This window comes from Pecten maximus, chromosome 5, assembly GCF_902652985.1.
Source record: "Pecten maximus chromosome 5, xPecMax1.1, whole genome shotgun sequence".
Lineage (NCBI taxonomy): Eukaryota > Metazoa > Mollusca > Bivalvia > Pectinida > Pectinidae > Pecten > Pecten maximus.
This window is the reverse complement of record NC_047019.1, coordinates 22,893,493-22,910,932: the sequence shown is the minus strand read 5'-3', so window position 1 is coordinate 22,910,932 and position 17,440 is coordinate 22,893,493. Positions and strand designations below refer to the sequence as shown.

The 17,440-nt window shown below is 32.8% G+C and overlaps 1 protein-coding gene across 1 annotated transcript in view; it reads left to right on the top strand.

Moving 5' to 3' along the window:
* LOC117327551 (myosin light chain kinase A-like) overlaps nucleotides 1-17,440 on the top strand; it is a 32,712-nt gene that overhangs the window by 6,501 nt on the left and 8,771 nt on the right. Inside the window, exons 2-7 of the mRNA XM_033884599.1 lie at nucleotides 12,291-12,500; nucleotides 12,666-12,770; nucleotides 15,292-15,430; nucleotides 15,727-15,809; nucleotides 16,791-16,878; nucleotides 17,169-17,244. Coding sequence (XP_033740490.1) covers nucleotides 12,315-12,500; nucleotides 12,666-12,770; nucleotides 15,292-15,430; nucleotides 15,727-15,809; nucleotides 16,791-16,878; nucleotides 17,169-17,244 — 677 coding nt within the window. The 5' untranslated portion in view covers nucleotides 12,291-12,314. The remainder of the gene's footprint in view (nucleotides 1-12,290; nucleotides 12,501-12,665; nucleotides 12,771-15,291; nucleotides 15,431-15,726; nucleotides 15,810-16,790; nucleotides 16,879-17,168; nucleotides 17,245-17,440) is intronic.

Below are 17,440 nucleotides of genomic sequence, written 5' to 3'. Positions count from 1 at the left end.
ATTAGATCTTTCACTCCACCCTAGTTTATCATTGTACACCAGAAACAGTTCACAGATAGAAAATGTTCCCTTTTGAGCATTCTGTAGCTACTGTATTATAGACTTGTTTGATTATAGAAGTGACCTTCTCTTTGTTAATCCACACAAAAAAGTATTGGAGAGGCTTTGAATCATGATCCCTTTTGTCTATTATGTTAACGTTGTAGTGTCAGGTTTATATATATATGATTGACACATACTTTTAAATCACATACTTTTTGTGTGAGAGCTTTAATTAAGTCTGCATGTATCATTTGACAAGAGTATTTATACATACACTTACAAATAGAGACTGTGTTGTTATTTTTTAACATATGAACCATGTACACAATTAAATTTCACAAAATTTTATTTTCTATCTTGGACCTTGAACACATTTGATTGGTTTGTATTATTTGGATGTTAAAACAAGCTAAAATGTATCACTCAATTAATGATTATATCAAGTAGTATATCTAAGCAACGTCAGTATACTATATATAAGTAACATCAAAGAGTCTGAAACTGTATTGATCTGCAGAAAGAGGAATCAAGTGTTCAATACACAAGATTTGTTGAAGTTTCAGAAACAATGATTACTTGATGCATGGGGCATGTTAAATATTTGAGAAAGGTAGACTATCAATATGTTATCAATGTTGTTTTATTTATGGCCCTTGTGTCCCGGATGTCACACAGCTCCAATACCACTCCATATTTCATTATGATTTTCACACAAAAGATGTTATTCATTGCCATAGATTTGCCTCATTGGATATTGATGGATGTGCGAGGATATCTTTAATGCACTCAGGTTTTCTGTGGACATCAATGATGTCTACTAGGTTTCTGAGTATGCAGAACATGGTTGGAATATTTAGTCCAAGTCATACAGATCTATAATATGGAAGGAAATTTGTACTGAACATGTGTTGAATTGGTAAGTTTTTGAAGTTTGTGTTTGTTGTAAATCTTAGTAACCAATCATTGACGTTCTTTAATCTAAGGACTGTTTTATGGCGTAAATTATTTTGTGATGGAGCTAAGTGGCTCATATTAATTAGGACTGGGGAATCAAAGTAACCCTGGTGAGGTAGGAGATGTACATGTGGGTCTTATAAATATAATGAAGATTGCTTACATAGCTTATGATGTCCAGTGGTTAGAACCTGAAGCAGAGGACTATATGTTCAGGGGAGGTTCAGTAGATATTTTTGTTTGAATTGTTTTGATGAGCAGCTAGGTGAGAATTAAGGAATATTCTTGATTCTGATATTTTAATTCTAATGAAATACTTCAAAATTGTTTTTTGAGATCTAGCAGAAAAAGCGAAATACATATATATATACATGTATGTATATGATACCTTCTAGTATCAATGAAAGTGTGATATTTATACATATATAGATACAAGGGCTCTCGCTTGATGGAAATAACTTCAATATCAACAATTTGAGCAAACATTGAACTGAAGTTATATAGGTTTTGTATTGATACTTCAGTCTAGATTTTGTGTTTGCTGTGCAGTTTTATATGGCAAAATTGGCCTTGGAGACTCAATATGTGACAGAATTATGTGACAGAATTGGTTTTTGGAACCTCAATAATATGGCATAATACAGATACATTTGCATATACACTGTATTGTAAATTGTACATGTGTATAGAGCCAAATACCAACAATTATGCATAATCATATTGTTTACTGTTAGACATTTTGAAACCATCATAATTTAATCTACATGCAGAAGTGAATCTGATGTAGGAAAAGTTGGAAATGCATGTTTTAACATTTAGTATGAAGAGTGTATACATTTATATGATTTACAGTAAATCTTTCCCTGAATTTGTCAACAAATGATGGTGTTGTTACTGGATGGTGTATTGGCAGGTTTTTCATTATACATTTCTGTATGTATACATCTTTGAGATATACAGGGGTTTGGATGATAGGGAATTGTAATGTCCTGCTAGATGTGAGAGCTTGTCAATATTTCATTCTAATGGGGCAATGAAGTCAATATTTTATATTAATGGGGCCAACATTATATGTTCATCATTTCCTTGATCGAGGGGCTCCACACCTGTTATGACAGTAGTGTATTGCTACATTTACATGCTAAGTTAAGATTTTTGCAGATTAATGACAAAATTTTAAGTAGTTTATTTCCGATTTGATCCCTATGAATGTAATAATAGTAGGATATTGATTTTTTTAAACACCTTTTTCAATTTTGGTTTCAACTAGTTAGCTTATTTTTTTTTCATTTCAATAATGTGATTGGGAGTAAATGACTTATTGCATTTGGATGTAAAAAACTTACAACATTGATTTTGCATTTTAATTTATATCAATATTATCATTGAAAAAATATACTTTACCCAATGTTTTCAGAGATCCCTTACCTTCCGTAACTTGAATACCTGTCTGAATAATTTACATATACAAATGTATAAACAAAGATGTTATTTCACTATATGCTTGATTATATAATACATTTAGATATTTGGGATCAGACTTCTATATTCTGCCCTGGATACACCTGCAGTATACATCTAATTCATATATTTTTTACATACTCTTGTAGCGGGAATACTTTATCAGGGGTATATATAGACACTGTAACTTCATTGCCTTAAAGCCACATACTCCCAAACAACCTAAAATTCTAGTTGCACACATGTATTAATGGCAATCCAAGATGTTCATTCACATTCTCCTAACATTAAAATGACCACATGCACTGGCCTGGACACTTGACCGGGGAAGTCCTTGAGACATCAGTGTATAAAAATAACTCGACGCATTTATATTTATCGCCAGATTTGTCACGGAGCCGAGAACGAGGCTATAACAGTGTGCACTGCACATAAACTACACACATGGCCATTGTTTACATATTGAGCATACGTGAACATTGCCTAATAATGCTTTCATTTAAACATATTAACAGAATATTCGTGTAATAACTGAACAAAATAAACAAACATAGTTTACATTTAAATACTTAATTTTAAAATGTAGCAATACGCATACAAAAAACATTGATAAAATGTTTGATCGGTGAAGTTGACAATGTTCAAAAGCTAACCAGCAATCCAATAGACGTCCGACAAAATCGGAATTGAGTCTATTTCCTTTTCTTCCAACGAATTATTTCCTTTCCTAAGGAATTACCTTCTTTTTGCCGATTCCACTCACTTTTGCGTTTTTTTCGGCGTTCCACCATTTTGTATTGACTATTAAACCTGCCATTGCATTATGGGATTGATTTTCAGAGAAACTTGGTCCGGCAGCCACAGTTATTATTTTTGGGAATCCCCCGTATACTTTCATAAATACACATTTTCTTTCAGTTTCTGATTCACGATAATCTGTTCGGTATGTATCAAGGCCGAACTGTAAAAAGCTCAAAATGTAAACATTGATACATTATGTATATGTTTCTTCGGGAGTATGTGGCTTTAAATTGACAAACTACTGGGCTGCCAGCTTTTGAACTTACACGACCTGGGCTCTTATGCATCCAGCCAAAGGTGGAAGCCTGCTATAGGTAACATTGTAAACTATTAAAAATTCAAATTCTTGATTAACCGAAAGTCCCTTAGCTAGGCTTGCATGTCTGAATCCATAGTGAGATACACCTGGTACTACACTGAGCATCTGTTGCGGCATGTTAGACAAAATTAAAGCAACTTATATAATGTGTGGCTCATAACGACCGTCATCATCATATGATCGATCATGAACAACGATGCATGTTGACATGTGTTACTTAATTGATATGTAAAAGACTATAAGATGAGTAGGTATTTCTCTTGTTGAAGAATTTCTGAAAAATATCAAATGCCTCTGCAATCTGGCTAAGATTAAGATCTATAACGTTGTAGCAACTGTAACATTACCAGATGACTGGTTTCAGACTCGAGCAGGTTTACCACTTTAGCAATCTACTCGATCCTTGCACGGGCAACCTGTGGACAACTGGCAAAACTCAAGTCTGTAATATTGAAGCTGTATTATCTACAATTCAGTCTTTGATAATAGCTTGCAGATTCTCCAACTGGTCACTTAAATTTCATTTGCTAAGCTATCGCCTGTACATTTTTAGCGGATGACTTATTTTAGTGATCAACTTGAGAGTTGGAATTTGCCTTGAAAAAAGTTGAAAATCCAGAGCAGTTTTAGGTAGTGATTTAATGATTGTTTGTAACTGATCATGAAGGTAGTATTTAATATGTTTCACAATTTATGGTTTAAAATTATATTCCAAAGTGAAAGTGTATTGTAAAAACAATTTATGGCTTCCTTACTGATGTCTTATATATTACTGGTACTAGCTAGTACATGTCAAACCCTGAGGTATAGCTTGAAAACAACTGTAATGTGTATGTGTTAACTGTAAATACTAAACCAGTAACCTACAGACAAACTATACTATAGAATGCTATCCTTGAGTTAAATAAATTTATTAGCTTGTTTCTAGTAAATATTGATTGTCGCGACGTCTATATAATGGCCATAGGTTTAAGTAAGTTGACATTTGTCTATAGCGAGGTGATTGGATACTTGAGTTATGTATGTTAAGTTTGGTCTGAGGACACAGTTGTCATGTAACAGGCAATTTTAATAACAATGTTTAGCTTTACCACTGCTGGTAATGGGTGTTATCAGTTTTCCCTGGTAAGGCCTGGTCTCTTTTCATACCCTGTAGTGAAGGTATAGGCCCTATCAAATTTATCAAGAAACCCAATCCAAATTCTTTGATCTGCTGGGGTTCAGTTTACAACCATAATAAGTAAGGATAATTAAATGATATGTGCTATGTTTATTTTACTGTTGTTAGTAAGGTCACAGACCCTCAGATCTATTTTTACTGTTATATTTTCCCCCTGGTCAGAATAACTATTAAGTTTGTAATAAAATGTAAACGGCTAGCTATAGATTGCCTGCTGTGTTGTTAGATAGATCCAATTGTTCTCTCTGCTGTTAAATTCTTAACAGGACTCTCCAGTTTTAGGCTTATAAACATGGCAATATAATTTTAATCCTAGGAATTCATATCAATTCAAGCTGCTGTTCAAATAGTTCATTGAGCTGATACAGATTTTTCAAGCAAATTTGTCAGAATAGTTGTGCTAATTATATAGACTGTTTACAATAAAAAAGAAAATAAGTTTAGCAATATGTTGCATATATGAAAAAAGCTGTAAAGCTTATAAGCAATTGCAAATCAAGATCATGATAATGCTCCATGGAGTTAAATTTTTGAGATTTGTTATATACAGCATTTGTGCTGTCCCACCAAATCTGCCACAAAGTGTTGCTGGGGTGTGCTTATTTTGTATTATTAGGGTAACCTTAATGCTATAATTTAAAGTCAGACAGGCTCTGTAATACCTTTTAGGATTATAGACCTACTTGTTGGTCACAGGGTAATCATTTCGTGACAAAACATAAATGTGCTGAAACTTAATACATTAGATCATCTGAGTAAGGAACTGGATTATAATATATAATTATACCTATGTTAATCAGTATATGTTGGGATATTTTCATATGCCATCAAAATTTACCTGGACATATATGTATATATACATGTGTTATCCTGATGCCTGCATGGTGTAAACAGTTACTTTTTTGGAGATATTCTTCAGTTTTTGACAGATCTCTTTGGGACTTTATATTATAATAGCCGTGTTTTCTTGAATGGCATTTTTATTCAGCTATTTTTATAGAGTTATTGCCCTTTATTTCAATCATTTTAGATTAATGAGTTGTTGACTCCTCAGATAGTACTTTAATCAGGGGTATTAATTATCAGCGATCATTTTTAATTTGTTATTCCCCCCAACTAATAGTTCTCATTGAAGTTACATTGACTGGATGAGCAGCTTGAACTGCTGATATGCTAATTGCAAAATATTTTAAATTACCAATTAAGTAATAGTCATGCAAGTGCCATGCATTTATTAAGCTGTACGTTTCGACCTGTCACCCGAAACACGAGTTGTAAAACATTAAGAAAGTGATTATGAAATTGAAATATTAACTGAAATTCTCTTCTTTGCAGTAATAAGTCACTTATTACCATTACCAGGTTATTTGTTATGAGACTTGAATCTTTTAATATCCATATAGTGCTGTGTGAAACAACGATGAACATATATTTTACTTTGCCCTTAGCAATGATGGAAATTTTTATTGAAAGAGGGTCTTTGTTTACATATTTATGTGTTATAAAATGTATGATTTGAAAAAGAAAATCATCAAATTGAATGTACATGTAATGTATATATTTATTTAGGGATCAATTTTAATATGATTAAGCTCTTGCTGGTTTTCATATTTAGAATATATATCAAACATACAAGTATTGTTTTAATGGTAAAAATCTGTATGGTAGATACAAACACAAGGCTATCGGTTATGTTTTCTGATGAATCACTGATCTGTGATAACATATTTAGATTGAGGTTTGTTATCAAGTTGGGTTTATGGTACTACAACTGTAATTAGCTAACATTCCAGATCTTACATGTTTCCTCAGGTAATTATACTTAAAGGTTAGAATTAGGCTTCCTTAATTAACCCTGGAAAATGGTACCGCCTGGAACTCAAGTTAATTTCAAAAGGGCTTGTTTCAAAAATGTAGACAACATATCCTCTGATATTTGGTATGTATATTATAATCTAATTTGTTAGTCAATCTGAAAGTAAATTACCTACCATTGAATGGCTCATGCCATGCAAACTAATTTAGTAAATAAGTGTATGGCACTAGGTCATGAAAGTTGGCCAGGTAAAAGTGAGGGCCATACTTTACATTGTTGGTGTTTCTCATTGAAATGTGAATGTATACAGTTGTGTGGTAGGTTCTATAATGGTGAGCCGACACTATAGGGGAGAGCTAAGAGTTTGGTTTATTTGCATTCTTGTCTTTTACCTTATACACAAAATGAGTTCTATAACAAACTGTACACTCCTGGATCCAGGCAGAACCAAGCCTTGTTAGCTTTTTGATATTTAAGTGAAATATCTTAATTTCATACATGTGCAGTATTATGTTAAAAAATATGTTAATTCATAGAAATATGTAAGTGTTTTTCTTTTGAATTTCTAGTTGACAATTATAGATAATTCATTTTAACTTAAGAAGGAAACTATCACTTCTTTGGTCATGTTTTAGCAGATCATGAGTTTATAGGTATCAAGAAGTCTGGCAAAAATGTACTGTGATACATGACTCTATCATGTCTGTCAATCATGATTAAGAAAGCATTATTTTGAAGTAGCTGTTATGACCACATGGATACTTTATTTTTGTGACAATATTAGATAAATCGACTGTTGAGTATGTTTACATGTAAACCTGCATGAATCATACCAATCACCAATATACAATGTTATAATATTCTCTTATACAATGTATATGGTATCATTACCTCGTCTATACTGGTCACCCAACCTATAACACAAACATTATAATGGTATGTGGTCAGAGATTACCTACGTACATGTTTAATTACCTTACATAATCTAGAACCATACATTTAAACATTCTTTTCACTATGTAATAGTTAAAACTTAATGTACACATTGTAGAAACCCTTGATCCATTACTATGAAAAAATATGAACTCAATTCGAGACTTCTTGTGGATTCTGCCATTTAATAGGACAATACAAATCTCATTGAATTTTGGAAATAACAAGAATAAAACTACCTTAACCACTGAATTATACCATATGGGAAAATCTCCCGTTGGAGAAGTTTGCCAGGAACCAACATCCTGCTAATTAAGTTAATATATGTGTTGGAATTAATCTACTATAGGCTCTGGGAGGGTCTGTAGTTGATACAGAGCCTCTTAAAAACATAGTTAACAAATTTTAAAAACATAGTTAACAAACTTAAAGTGTTAAAGCAATAAAGTTTAGAGTTCATATGATGATTTCACAGTAGTTTGTAACAATTCTTGGTAACAATTAATGATGCTATCAAACTTGCAATGCATTGTTAATTGATAATTATTTTCTGTAGGAATTTATTAAGAATATAAAAAAAATGACAATACATATGGGAGGATAATTGAAACTTGGTTGAAAGCTGAGACAATGTAATATAAATTAGTTTAAGTGTGACAGTTTCGATCAAAGTTAATAGTAAAAAAAGGTCATATGATAAATATAAGATCATAGATATAGTTGTGTACTTTAACTACTGCCCAAATCAACTAAGGATTAAATTGCTATATGTCAATGAAGAATGAGAATTTTTTTTTTCATGTTACAGTATATAACCCACTAAACCTACATCTATTGACTCGCATACAGTAAAAACACTGATGTAATAATTGCTGATGTGAGCTAAATAAATTTGTGCTGGATCAATTGGCTCTGATTCAAAGTATTTGTAACTATTCGAACCAAATTCAGAAAGATATTTTTATGCCTGGGAACAAAAGAGACTCCCATCATAATTATTGTTTATATTAGGAATTTATTGACTGATCTGTCGACAGTGACAATCCCTGTGAATGAATTGTTCTGTTGTGTGCTGTGAATTAACTCGACAGTTACAATTAAAACTCTATATGTTCCAATCAATATATGATCCTGGCCCCATGTCAATTTATATGGGCTTTGAATAAATATATTTGCGGAGTGGTTGTTTAATGATCTTGGAATTTTAAACAGAAAGCTTGTAGTATGTGTATTCTAATTAATAATCTAAAAGAGACTAATTGATATTTTATGGATTTTGTTACAAAAGCAAACTTAGAGCAATATTAATAATACTTTAAAAGGTAGAGTGTTTCCTCACCGTAACATGTTGAATGGATCGAGTGGGTTTGCCATTAATTTAGTGTTACTCCGATTCAGCCACTATTAGATACAGGTGAGTGATCCACCTGATACATAGTTGTATTATTGTATATATACTCAGATCTGTCAATACCTACAGTTTACTTAATGTTTTATAGAAACTTAAACCAAAACAATCAAGGACATCTGTTACAGGTTAGCTTGACTACAAAAATAAAAAAAAGAAATGATTAATTTCTTCTTTTATTTCTTCTTACTTTCTTATTTCTTTCTTTTGATTGGACTCCCTGAAGTTAATTATGTAGTGAAACACTACATAAGTTACTTAATATAAGAAGATTTCAGTTGTATATAGGGGTAAACAGAAATTAAGCATTTGCACATTGGTCAAGATCATTCTGATCATGGATACAAAAGTTAATGATACATTGATCATTTTCAATCTTTCCATTGGTCAAGATCATTCTGAGCATGGATACATGTGTTAATGATCTATTAATCCTTTCCAATCTTTCCATTGGTCAAGATCATTCTGAGCATGGATACACGTGTTAATGATACATTGATCGTATCCAGATTTGTTTTCAGTGTCCATACTGATGGTGTCCTCTATATATGTTTGTGATGTCATCGATGGGGCAACAATTACTTGTGATATGTACTGATAGTTATAGACTATAGGGACCACGGAACCAAATCAAAAATAGAATGTGGGTTTTCCCCGTTTGGGCAGAAGATTTAATAGGAAGGTGAATACATCGGGGCCTACTGATTGGATATTAAGATGAGAGAAGTTTCCAAAGTTTGAATATGTGGGTCGGGCAATACATATAGATGTAAAATATATAGAAAAACAGTTATTTTTTTGCTAGCCTGTTTTTGTCAGGGGGAGGTAAGTAAGTGTGTATTTTGTTATTAATTTAGATGAATTTTTGGTGCTGATTTCAATACAAGATGGCAGCCCCCATATAAAAAAAGTTCAAATTTGTAGAATTTTTTATAATTCCATTTAGAGGTTTCCGAGATGACATACTTCAAAATTATTGCTACTGGACCAGTGTTGAAAACTCCATTTAAGCAGTACAGTGATAAACGTTAACATTACCGTCTATGGGAAATCATTTGGTTCCGTGGTCCCTATAGGGAGCTACCGGATTTGACATTTTATGCCGTTCAGCGTCCCTGGACACCAGATTACGGGACCGATCTGAACATATTCGGCTGGTATTTTCATCATGGAGATATTTTGGCAGAATTTAAGCAGGAAATTAGATCTGAGCTTGTTTATAATGAAAATATGGGCCTGTGTACAGTGTAAAGGGGGCCATAGACCAGGTTAATAGGAAAATATAGTATTTATTTCAATGGTAGCTGTATAACGCGTGTTTCGTAGTCCCGTGGTGTGTCTGGTTGTTCTGTAGTCAGTACCCCGGTTCGATTTTTGGTGTTTTTTCTGGTTGTACTCTTGACTCTAGCCCGGTTCGGTGTTCGGTGATGTGATTGGTTGTTCTGTTGTCACTACCCCGGTTCGATTTCTGGTGGTTATTTTGGTAGTTTTGTTGTCCCTAGCCCGGCCCACTGTCCTGTGTGTGTGTTTGACTCAATTATATACAAAAATGCTCTTGTCCTAAGTTTTTTTAAGATAAAGGCGAGAAATAAGGGGGGTGGGGAGATAGCATGGAGTTATCTGCCCTTGATCTTCAGGGTATTTCTTATTTGTTTATATTTTTCAGTAGTACAATATCAATACTCTTATATGACCAAAAGACATCTATCTGGATTTAAAATTCAGCAAGATATTTCTATTTTAACTAAAAATTTGTTTCAATTTTTATGTCCTTTTCTAATACGAATCTCCATCTCCGGTACCAATAGAAGACTTGACCTACCAGCCCAAGACTTGCAGCCAGCCACTTCCTATTTGGACATCATACCCTATGGTCCTATCCTGTCCCAGAAAAGTTAAATTTGGAAAATGTGTACGATTCTATAGGGACCACGGAACCAAATCAAAAATAGAATGTGGGTTTTCCCCGTTTGGGCAGAAGATTTAATAGGAAGGTGAATACATCGGGGCCTACTGATTGGATATTAAGATGAGAGAAGTTTCCAAAGTTTGAATATGTGGGTCGGGCAATACATATAGATGTAAAATATATAGAAAAACAGTTATTTTTTTGCTAGCCTGTTTTTGTCAGGGGGAGGTAAGTAAGTGTGTATTTTGTTATTAATTTAGATGAATTTTTGGTGCTGATTTCAATACAAGATGGCAGCCCCCATATAAAAAAAGTTCAAATTTGTAGAATTTTTTATAATTCCATTTAGAGGTTTCCGAGATGACATACTTCAAAATTATTGCTACTGGACCAGTGTTGAAAACTCCATTTAAGCAGTACAGTGATAAACGTTAACATTACCGTCTATGGGAAATCATTTGGTTCCGTGGTCCCTTTAGGGTTAATTGGGTTATCAAGGTTTAACTTTAATGAAGAATGATAAAAACAGAAGGTATCCGTGAGTGATACAGGTTGGATAGGTAACAATAAATATATTGTGATACCCGTGAACATCCTGTGTAGAGGGGGCCAAGTGGTTCAGGTGTCCCGACACTTTATCACTAGCCCTCCACCACTGGGTTGCGAGTTCGAAACCTACGTGGGGCAGTTCCCAGGTACTGACCGTAGGCCAGTGGTTTTTCTCCGGGTACTCCAGCTTTCCTCCACCTCCAAAACCTGGCACGTCCTTAAACGACCCTGACTGTTAATAGGACGTTAAACAAAAACCAAACAAAATCCTGTGTAGAATTGTTTCTTCAGGTAAAATTCAGTGGAGTTCTGTCATTTCATTGAATATTCTGATTGAGTTTTGTAAGCAGCTCGGGTAAATGATAAAACACCAAATAGGACAAAGATATATACATATATTTTTTGCATAACTGCTTGTCAACTTAATTTGGTGTAATGTGATTATCTCCCCTGTATCTAGTGAAGATGTATGTAACTAAGGCTTACTTTCACTACTGTGCTACATAAAATTGCCTAAAAAACAAGTAAAACATTAAAACAGTAAAAATTCTTTGTAATGTGATTCCTGTCATCTTTGTTTTTTTTAGGAACAATAGGTAGGAACTATTGATAGTAAATATTTGATGTATAATGTCTGGATATTATACCAAAAGTAGTGACAATTAATGCAGACAGGATTTCCATTTTTCAGATTTCTGGTGAGGTCAAGCCCATCAGAAATTTTTCAATAAATGGAGGATATACTATTGGAGTTATAATTTCACACACATTTGCTTTCATTATTGGAAATCTTCAGTTGATCTATTTCTCTCTGGTGCACAAAAGAGTAGAACCTAACATTTGCACTGCTTCAGTTATCCCATTCTTGAGACAATATTTTAATGACAGGATGCTCATATATTGCAATATACTTTTCAGGGCTGTAAATGCCTAGTGGTTGTGATGGCACGGAAAGGGAGTGCAGAAAAACCAATCCCTCGACACACTCGCGTTGATGACGAGTCATTTATCTGGCAGAGTTATGACCTAGGTATACAGATCGGAGAGGGAACCTTTGGAAAAGTGTTCAAAGTACAGCACAAAGCTACTGGTGAATATTGGGCTATGAAAGTCGTCAACAGAGAAAAGGTATGTTCATTGTCAACAAATAATCAAATTGTTTATTCCATATTCCGTATTATATTAGTTAATACATTTATCAAAGCACAATTTCAAAGTTAATATTTTGAGGTGAAGATTATTTACATCCAAGATGATTTCATGACAATCTTTATTATTTTCATTAATTCACAGGCGGGCCATTCAGCTGTTACGTTGTTGGAAAGAGAAGTAAACATTCTGAAGAAAGTCTCGCATGAAAATATCATCAGTCTAAATGAAGTATTTGAAACAGGAAAAGTAAGAAATTGATTACCGGTATTTAGAGCATTACACTTAAACTAAAACACAAGGTTGTGCAATGATTCTTTTCATTTAATACATTTGTTATCTGTCCTTAAAGTTGTATGCTTCTTTTATCATTTAATATGATTTGAGTAAGAGTTGTTTCCCTTGAAAACGTTGAATTTACATTTATCTTATAACAACACCTATATATATACGGTATAGCCTCACTCTGAGAAGCTGAAAGTTGTACCAGTTATGATGATGTCTTTGATAGGGCTCCTTTAATATCCAGGGTTCACAGGATTGACCTTGCATTATCATTACCTAAATGTATGATATATAACATGTATTCAAAACCATAATAAATCAATAGTTCTTTGCTATTATTGGTCCATAATTAATATGTGACAAGTATAATATTTTAGAATTCACATGTTATGAATAACCATGAAATAAACAATGTAACAGTAAAACCCAATGATACTTCCACTTTTAAACTGAAATTTTAATGGTATGATGTTAATAAAAAGAAATTGATAACCTGTCTCCATACCCAGCAATTTCAATTAATTTGAACAAAATTAAACCAGAAATACATGATTATATCATAATTTAACAGTACAAAATATGTGTATAAAATGATTTAAAACATGCATATTAGCTGACTGGAAATTGTCTATTTCATGATTCAAATAATTGTAGTTGGATTTTGATCAATACATATTTAAGAATTACCAACACATGCCTTACATCTGTTGTAAAACTGGTGGTACATGTATATATAGCAGCTACATGCATGATGCATTCAATGTGTGATGATAAATAATTCAAAAATTGATTCTGTGTTTGTTACTCAGACCAAAACCTTCACAGAAGGTGTCTTGAGAATTTCCTATAGAATCTAGCTCTGGTATTGTTATTAATGTTCGTTTGAATTAAGAATATCCAGCTGTTTTCAAACTGACTGCCAAGCAACAAGGCCTGCATTGGTTGTTGGAATCCCCACTGGGAACTGTGCGCTAATCAGAAAATATACACTATTGGAATAATTCATTGTTGAACTCACAGACATTCTTCTACTAAGCCAATAAGCTGAACATCTGAGGTGAAAAAAAGTCTAGACATGCACAAACAGGATTTTTCACATGAGTAGACCATATAAAAAAAAATTAAATAAAAAATTATATAATTACTAATTACTGTATGTAATGCAGTTCTATGATTATAAACCTATAGCTAATAAAGAGTAATGGTATTGGAAACAGAATGATGATGTGACTGGATTATTGATATATTGTTTTGATATCAAATGATAGCTGATACAGGTAGTTTGTATTCAAAAGTTTTTTTCCAAGAATACTTTTTGCTCCAAATATTAAAACATTGATAGCATACTTAGTTTTTGTATAATATTCCTCCCCACTTCCTGTTGTGTTCTGTGGATCAGTGAGGGACCTTAATGACATGATCCCAGCCACTTCAGCATTGACTCTATACGCGTACGTGCGGGGTAAAATATTTGGAAATAACAGTTGTGGACAAAACGGCATAAAGACTATGTCATTTGTTTGTATTGTTTAACTTAGTAGTAGCATATATACATCTTGTCAAGAGTTCTGACAGCACAGAGGATGTTTTTCTGAAGTACTGCCTACATATTTCATAAGTTATTGTAATTTACAATGCAGCAGGGTAGTAAAAAAAATAAGATTAAAAATGGATACTGTTAATTTAATCCCAATTATTCTCTGTCAGGTTATAAAAACTCATTCTGTAATCCCCTTTAATTATTATATATGTATAATTATATTGTATATACAGCATATTCCACTTAATCGGGTAACTCTTAATAGGGTATTTCGTTTATTGGGGTAAAAATTCAAAAACCAAAACCATTTTCTCTTTAATCATGTTCGAAAAAATTGTTTAATTGGGTTGGAAATGACGTATTTTTCGGTTATTCGAAATAATATGGAAAACTTTATAGCAAACAAAAGAATGCCTCTATGATAAACATAAGGGATTTGAGCTTTAGTTGTCGGCGAGTCCTTAGATTGTATGTCAAATTAGGAACACGTGGATGAAACATGGATACACGGCCCTGATTTGAGGTGCTAAGTTTTATTGTTTTAATACACATATTTTTATACAATATGGAATAGTAGTCTGACAATTTGACATCAGTAAAAGCACAAACAAAAACACTGTTTATTAACAATAATAAACGCAATTATTTTCATTCAAAATCGACCCAAGTCTGACAACCATTACGGACCAAATCCAAGATAGCGATGTGCATTTCGGCTTATTGCATAAGTCGAATAATCGGGTAAAAAGCCCCCGAAAATAGGCAACCGAATTAAGCGGAATGCACTGTACATGTATATCCATATCCATATGTACGTTACATTACGTAAGTATAAATGTTTCAATTAATTGATTCATGAATTTTCATATAAATTTGATGTTTTGTGAAATATGTTTGAAATCTGAAGCAAGATTTGATACCAGCATTTTGTTTGTCTGTTTACAGAAAATGTATCTTGTGATGGAGTTATGCGAGGGCGGTGAGTTGGCCGACGCCCTCAAGGACAAGAAATCTTACGATGAGGCCGACACCAAAGTTATAGTAAAAAAGCTAGCTAGTGCAATCTCATACCTACATAAAATTGGTGAGAAATCTCTTCTTTCTGTTCATGTTATGAAGTTTGGTTCAAATATTTTTAAATGAAACTCTGTCCTGCCAGAAATAGCTTTGGAGATGTTAACAGTTCTTTTCAAAATTAAAGTTTGACATTACAAATAGTACATTGTGTGTCAATTTACTTTGGTTAACAGCTTTATATTATTGATAATCTTACAATGAAAGTATGGTATCATCACTTTGAAATATTTGAGATAGACACATTTAAATCTTGTTTTATTAGAAACACACTATGAATGATATTGATGTTTTTGTTTCCTGTAGATATAGTACATAGAGATTTGAAGCTGGAGAATATTTTACTGAGTCAGAACCCAGATGATCCACATGACAAACTACATATAAAGGTTGGTGTAGCTAAGTGAAAACTTTGTTAAATTGCATTTTCGACTGTTTCCTTACTGTCGCAAGCAAAACTCAAAAGATTTAACGCTCATTCAATAGTAACAATTATTATCATATTAGCGAAAATATTCTAGTCTACCCTGATGTAAAAACAGGTACCAGAAACATGTAACTACATGCAGGGAAATAATTGATGCCATATGCCAGAGCAGTCAGTTTTTAATCACTTCTTTTATTAAATCTTTATTTCGTAATTTAAATGTTACACTTCAAACGGGAATTGTAATTAGTTTCTGAAGTTCATAAAACCATCCTGAAATCCCACATAAAAAGCATGAAGCATCAAGCACTGTGGACATTTTTAATGTAAAATGTCTAAATCTGTATGAAAAGTTTAACTAGTGTCTTAATGAAGGGTTGAAATGGCCTTGACTTTGGTTTAACCAAATATGTATGTACATGTGTTCCAGTACCGATCTTGAATTCAAAACCATTTGATGAAAATTTGTCTAGACTTTGTTATTTAATCTGTGATGTCTGATTAGATTCTTATTCCAATAATGTTCTTCGGAATTTGGTACAAATGTTGAAAATATGTTGTGTCTTTTTCTGTCAAATTTAGTTTTAAATCAAACCTTATGTCAAGTCATCTACTAAAAATCTTTTAAGGGAGAACATTCTGTTGGGTGTTTGCAACTTCTTATGGCTTCCTCTATCATAGGAATAATTGAGTCTCGAACATCATTCTTAAACATTTTAATATATTTGTAGTGTCTTGTGTGAGAGGGGAGATAAATCTGTCTGGTTTTAGATGCAATACTGATGTTTGTGTTTGGAACATGGTCAGTGTGCTGATACAACCATCATCATTATTATTATATATTTGATTTTCTATAATAATAATTTAGTTTTACTCTGTGAGAATATGTATTTCATCAAAATGTATGGATAGACTTCTTAACTATTTTCTTTTTTTTTCACAGGTTACAGACTTTGGACTTTCAGTAGAGAAGGGCGGTGTAGGACAGGACAACATGATGCAGGATTTCTGTGGAACACCTATATATATGTGTAAGTATAACACTATATTAACATGTACAAAATAGATATATTTTCTACTCTCATATTCATCTGAATCCAGTGTTCATTTAATTGTTAAATTTGAAACATTATCTGAGCCAGTTTATTACTGTATACACAAATATAATTGGATTCGATTGTGCTGAGACCTTGACTTCTACATAGTAAATATTGATGTAAGATGGTCTGACTGGACTTTCTTCATGTATAAGATCTTAGTTTTGACCAGAAATTTACCAAATGATATATGATAATGTGTTGGTTAATTTGTTTTTCTACAGCTCCAGAAATAATAGATAACAAAACATACAGTCAGCAGTGTGATATATGGGCCATGGGCGTCATAGTTTATATATTGTAAGTATAGGGGCATATCCCGTGATACTGAGTCTAAGAATTGCATCTGTGTATTCTGTGTATAGAATCCACACATATTTACAATATTGCAGTACGTACATAAATTGATTCCTTAAAGTTTGTTTATTTATAAGTATAAAACATCTTCCTAATTATTTCAAACTAAGCAAACTTGTTAATATAACTATGTCAATTT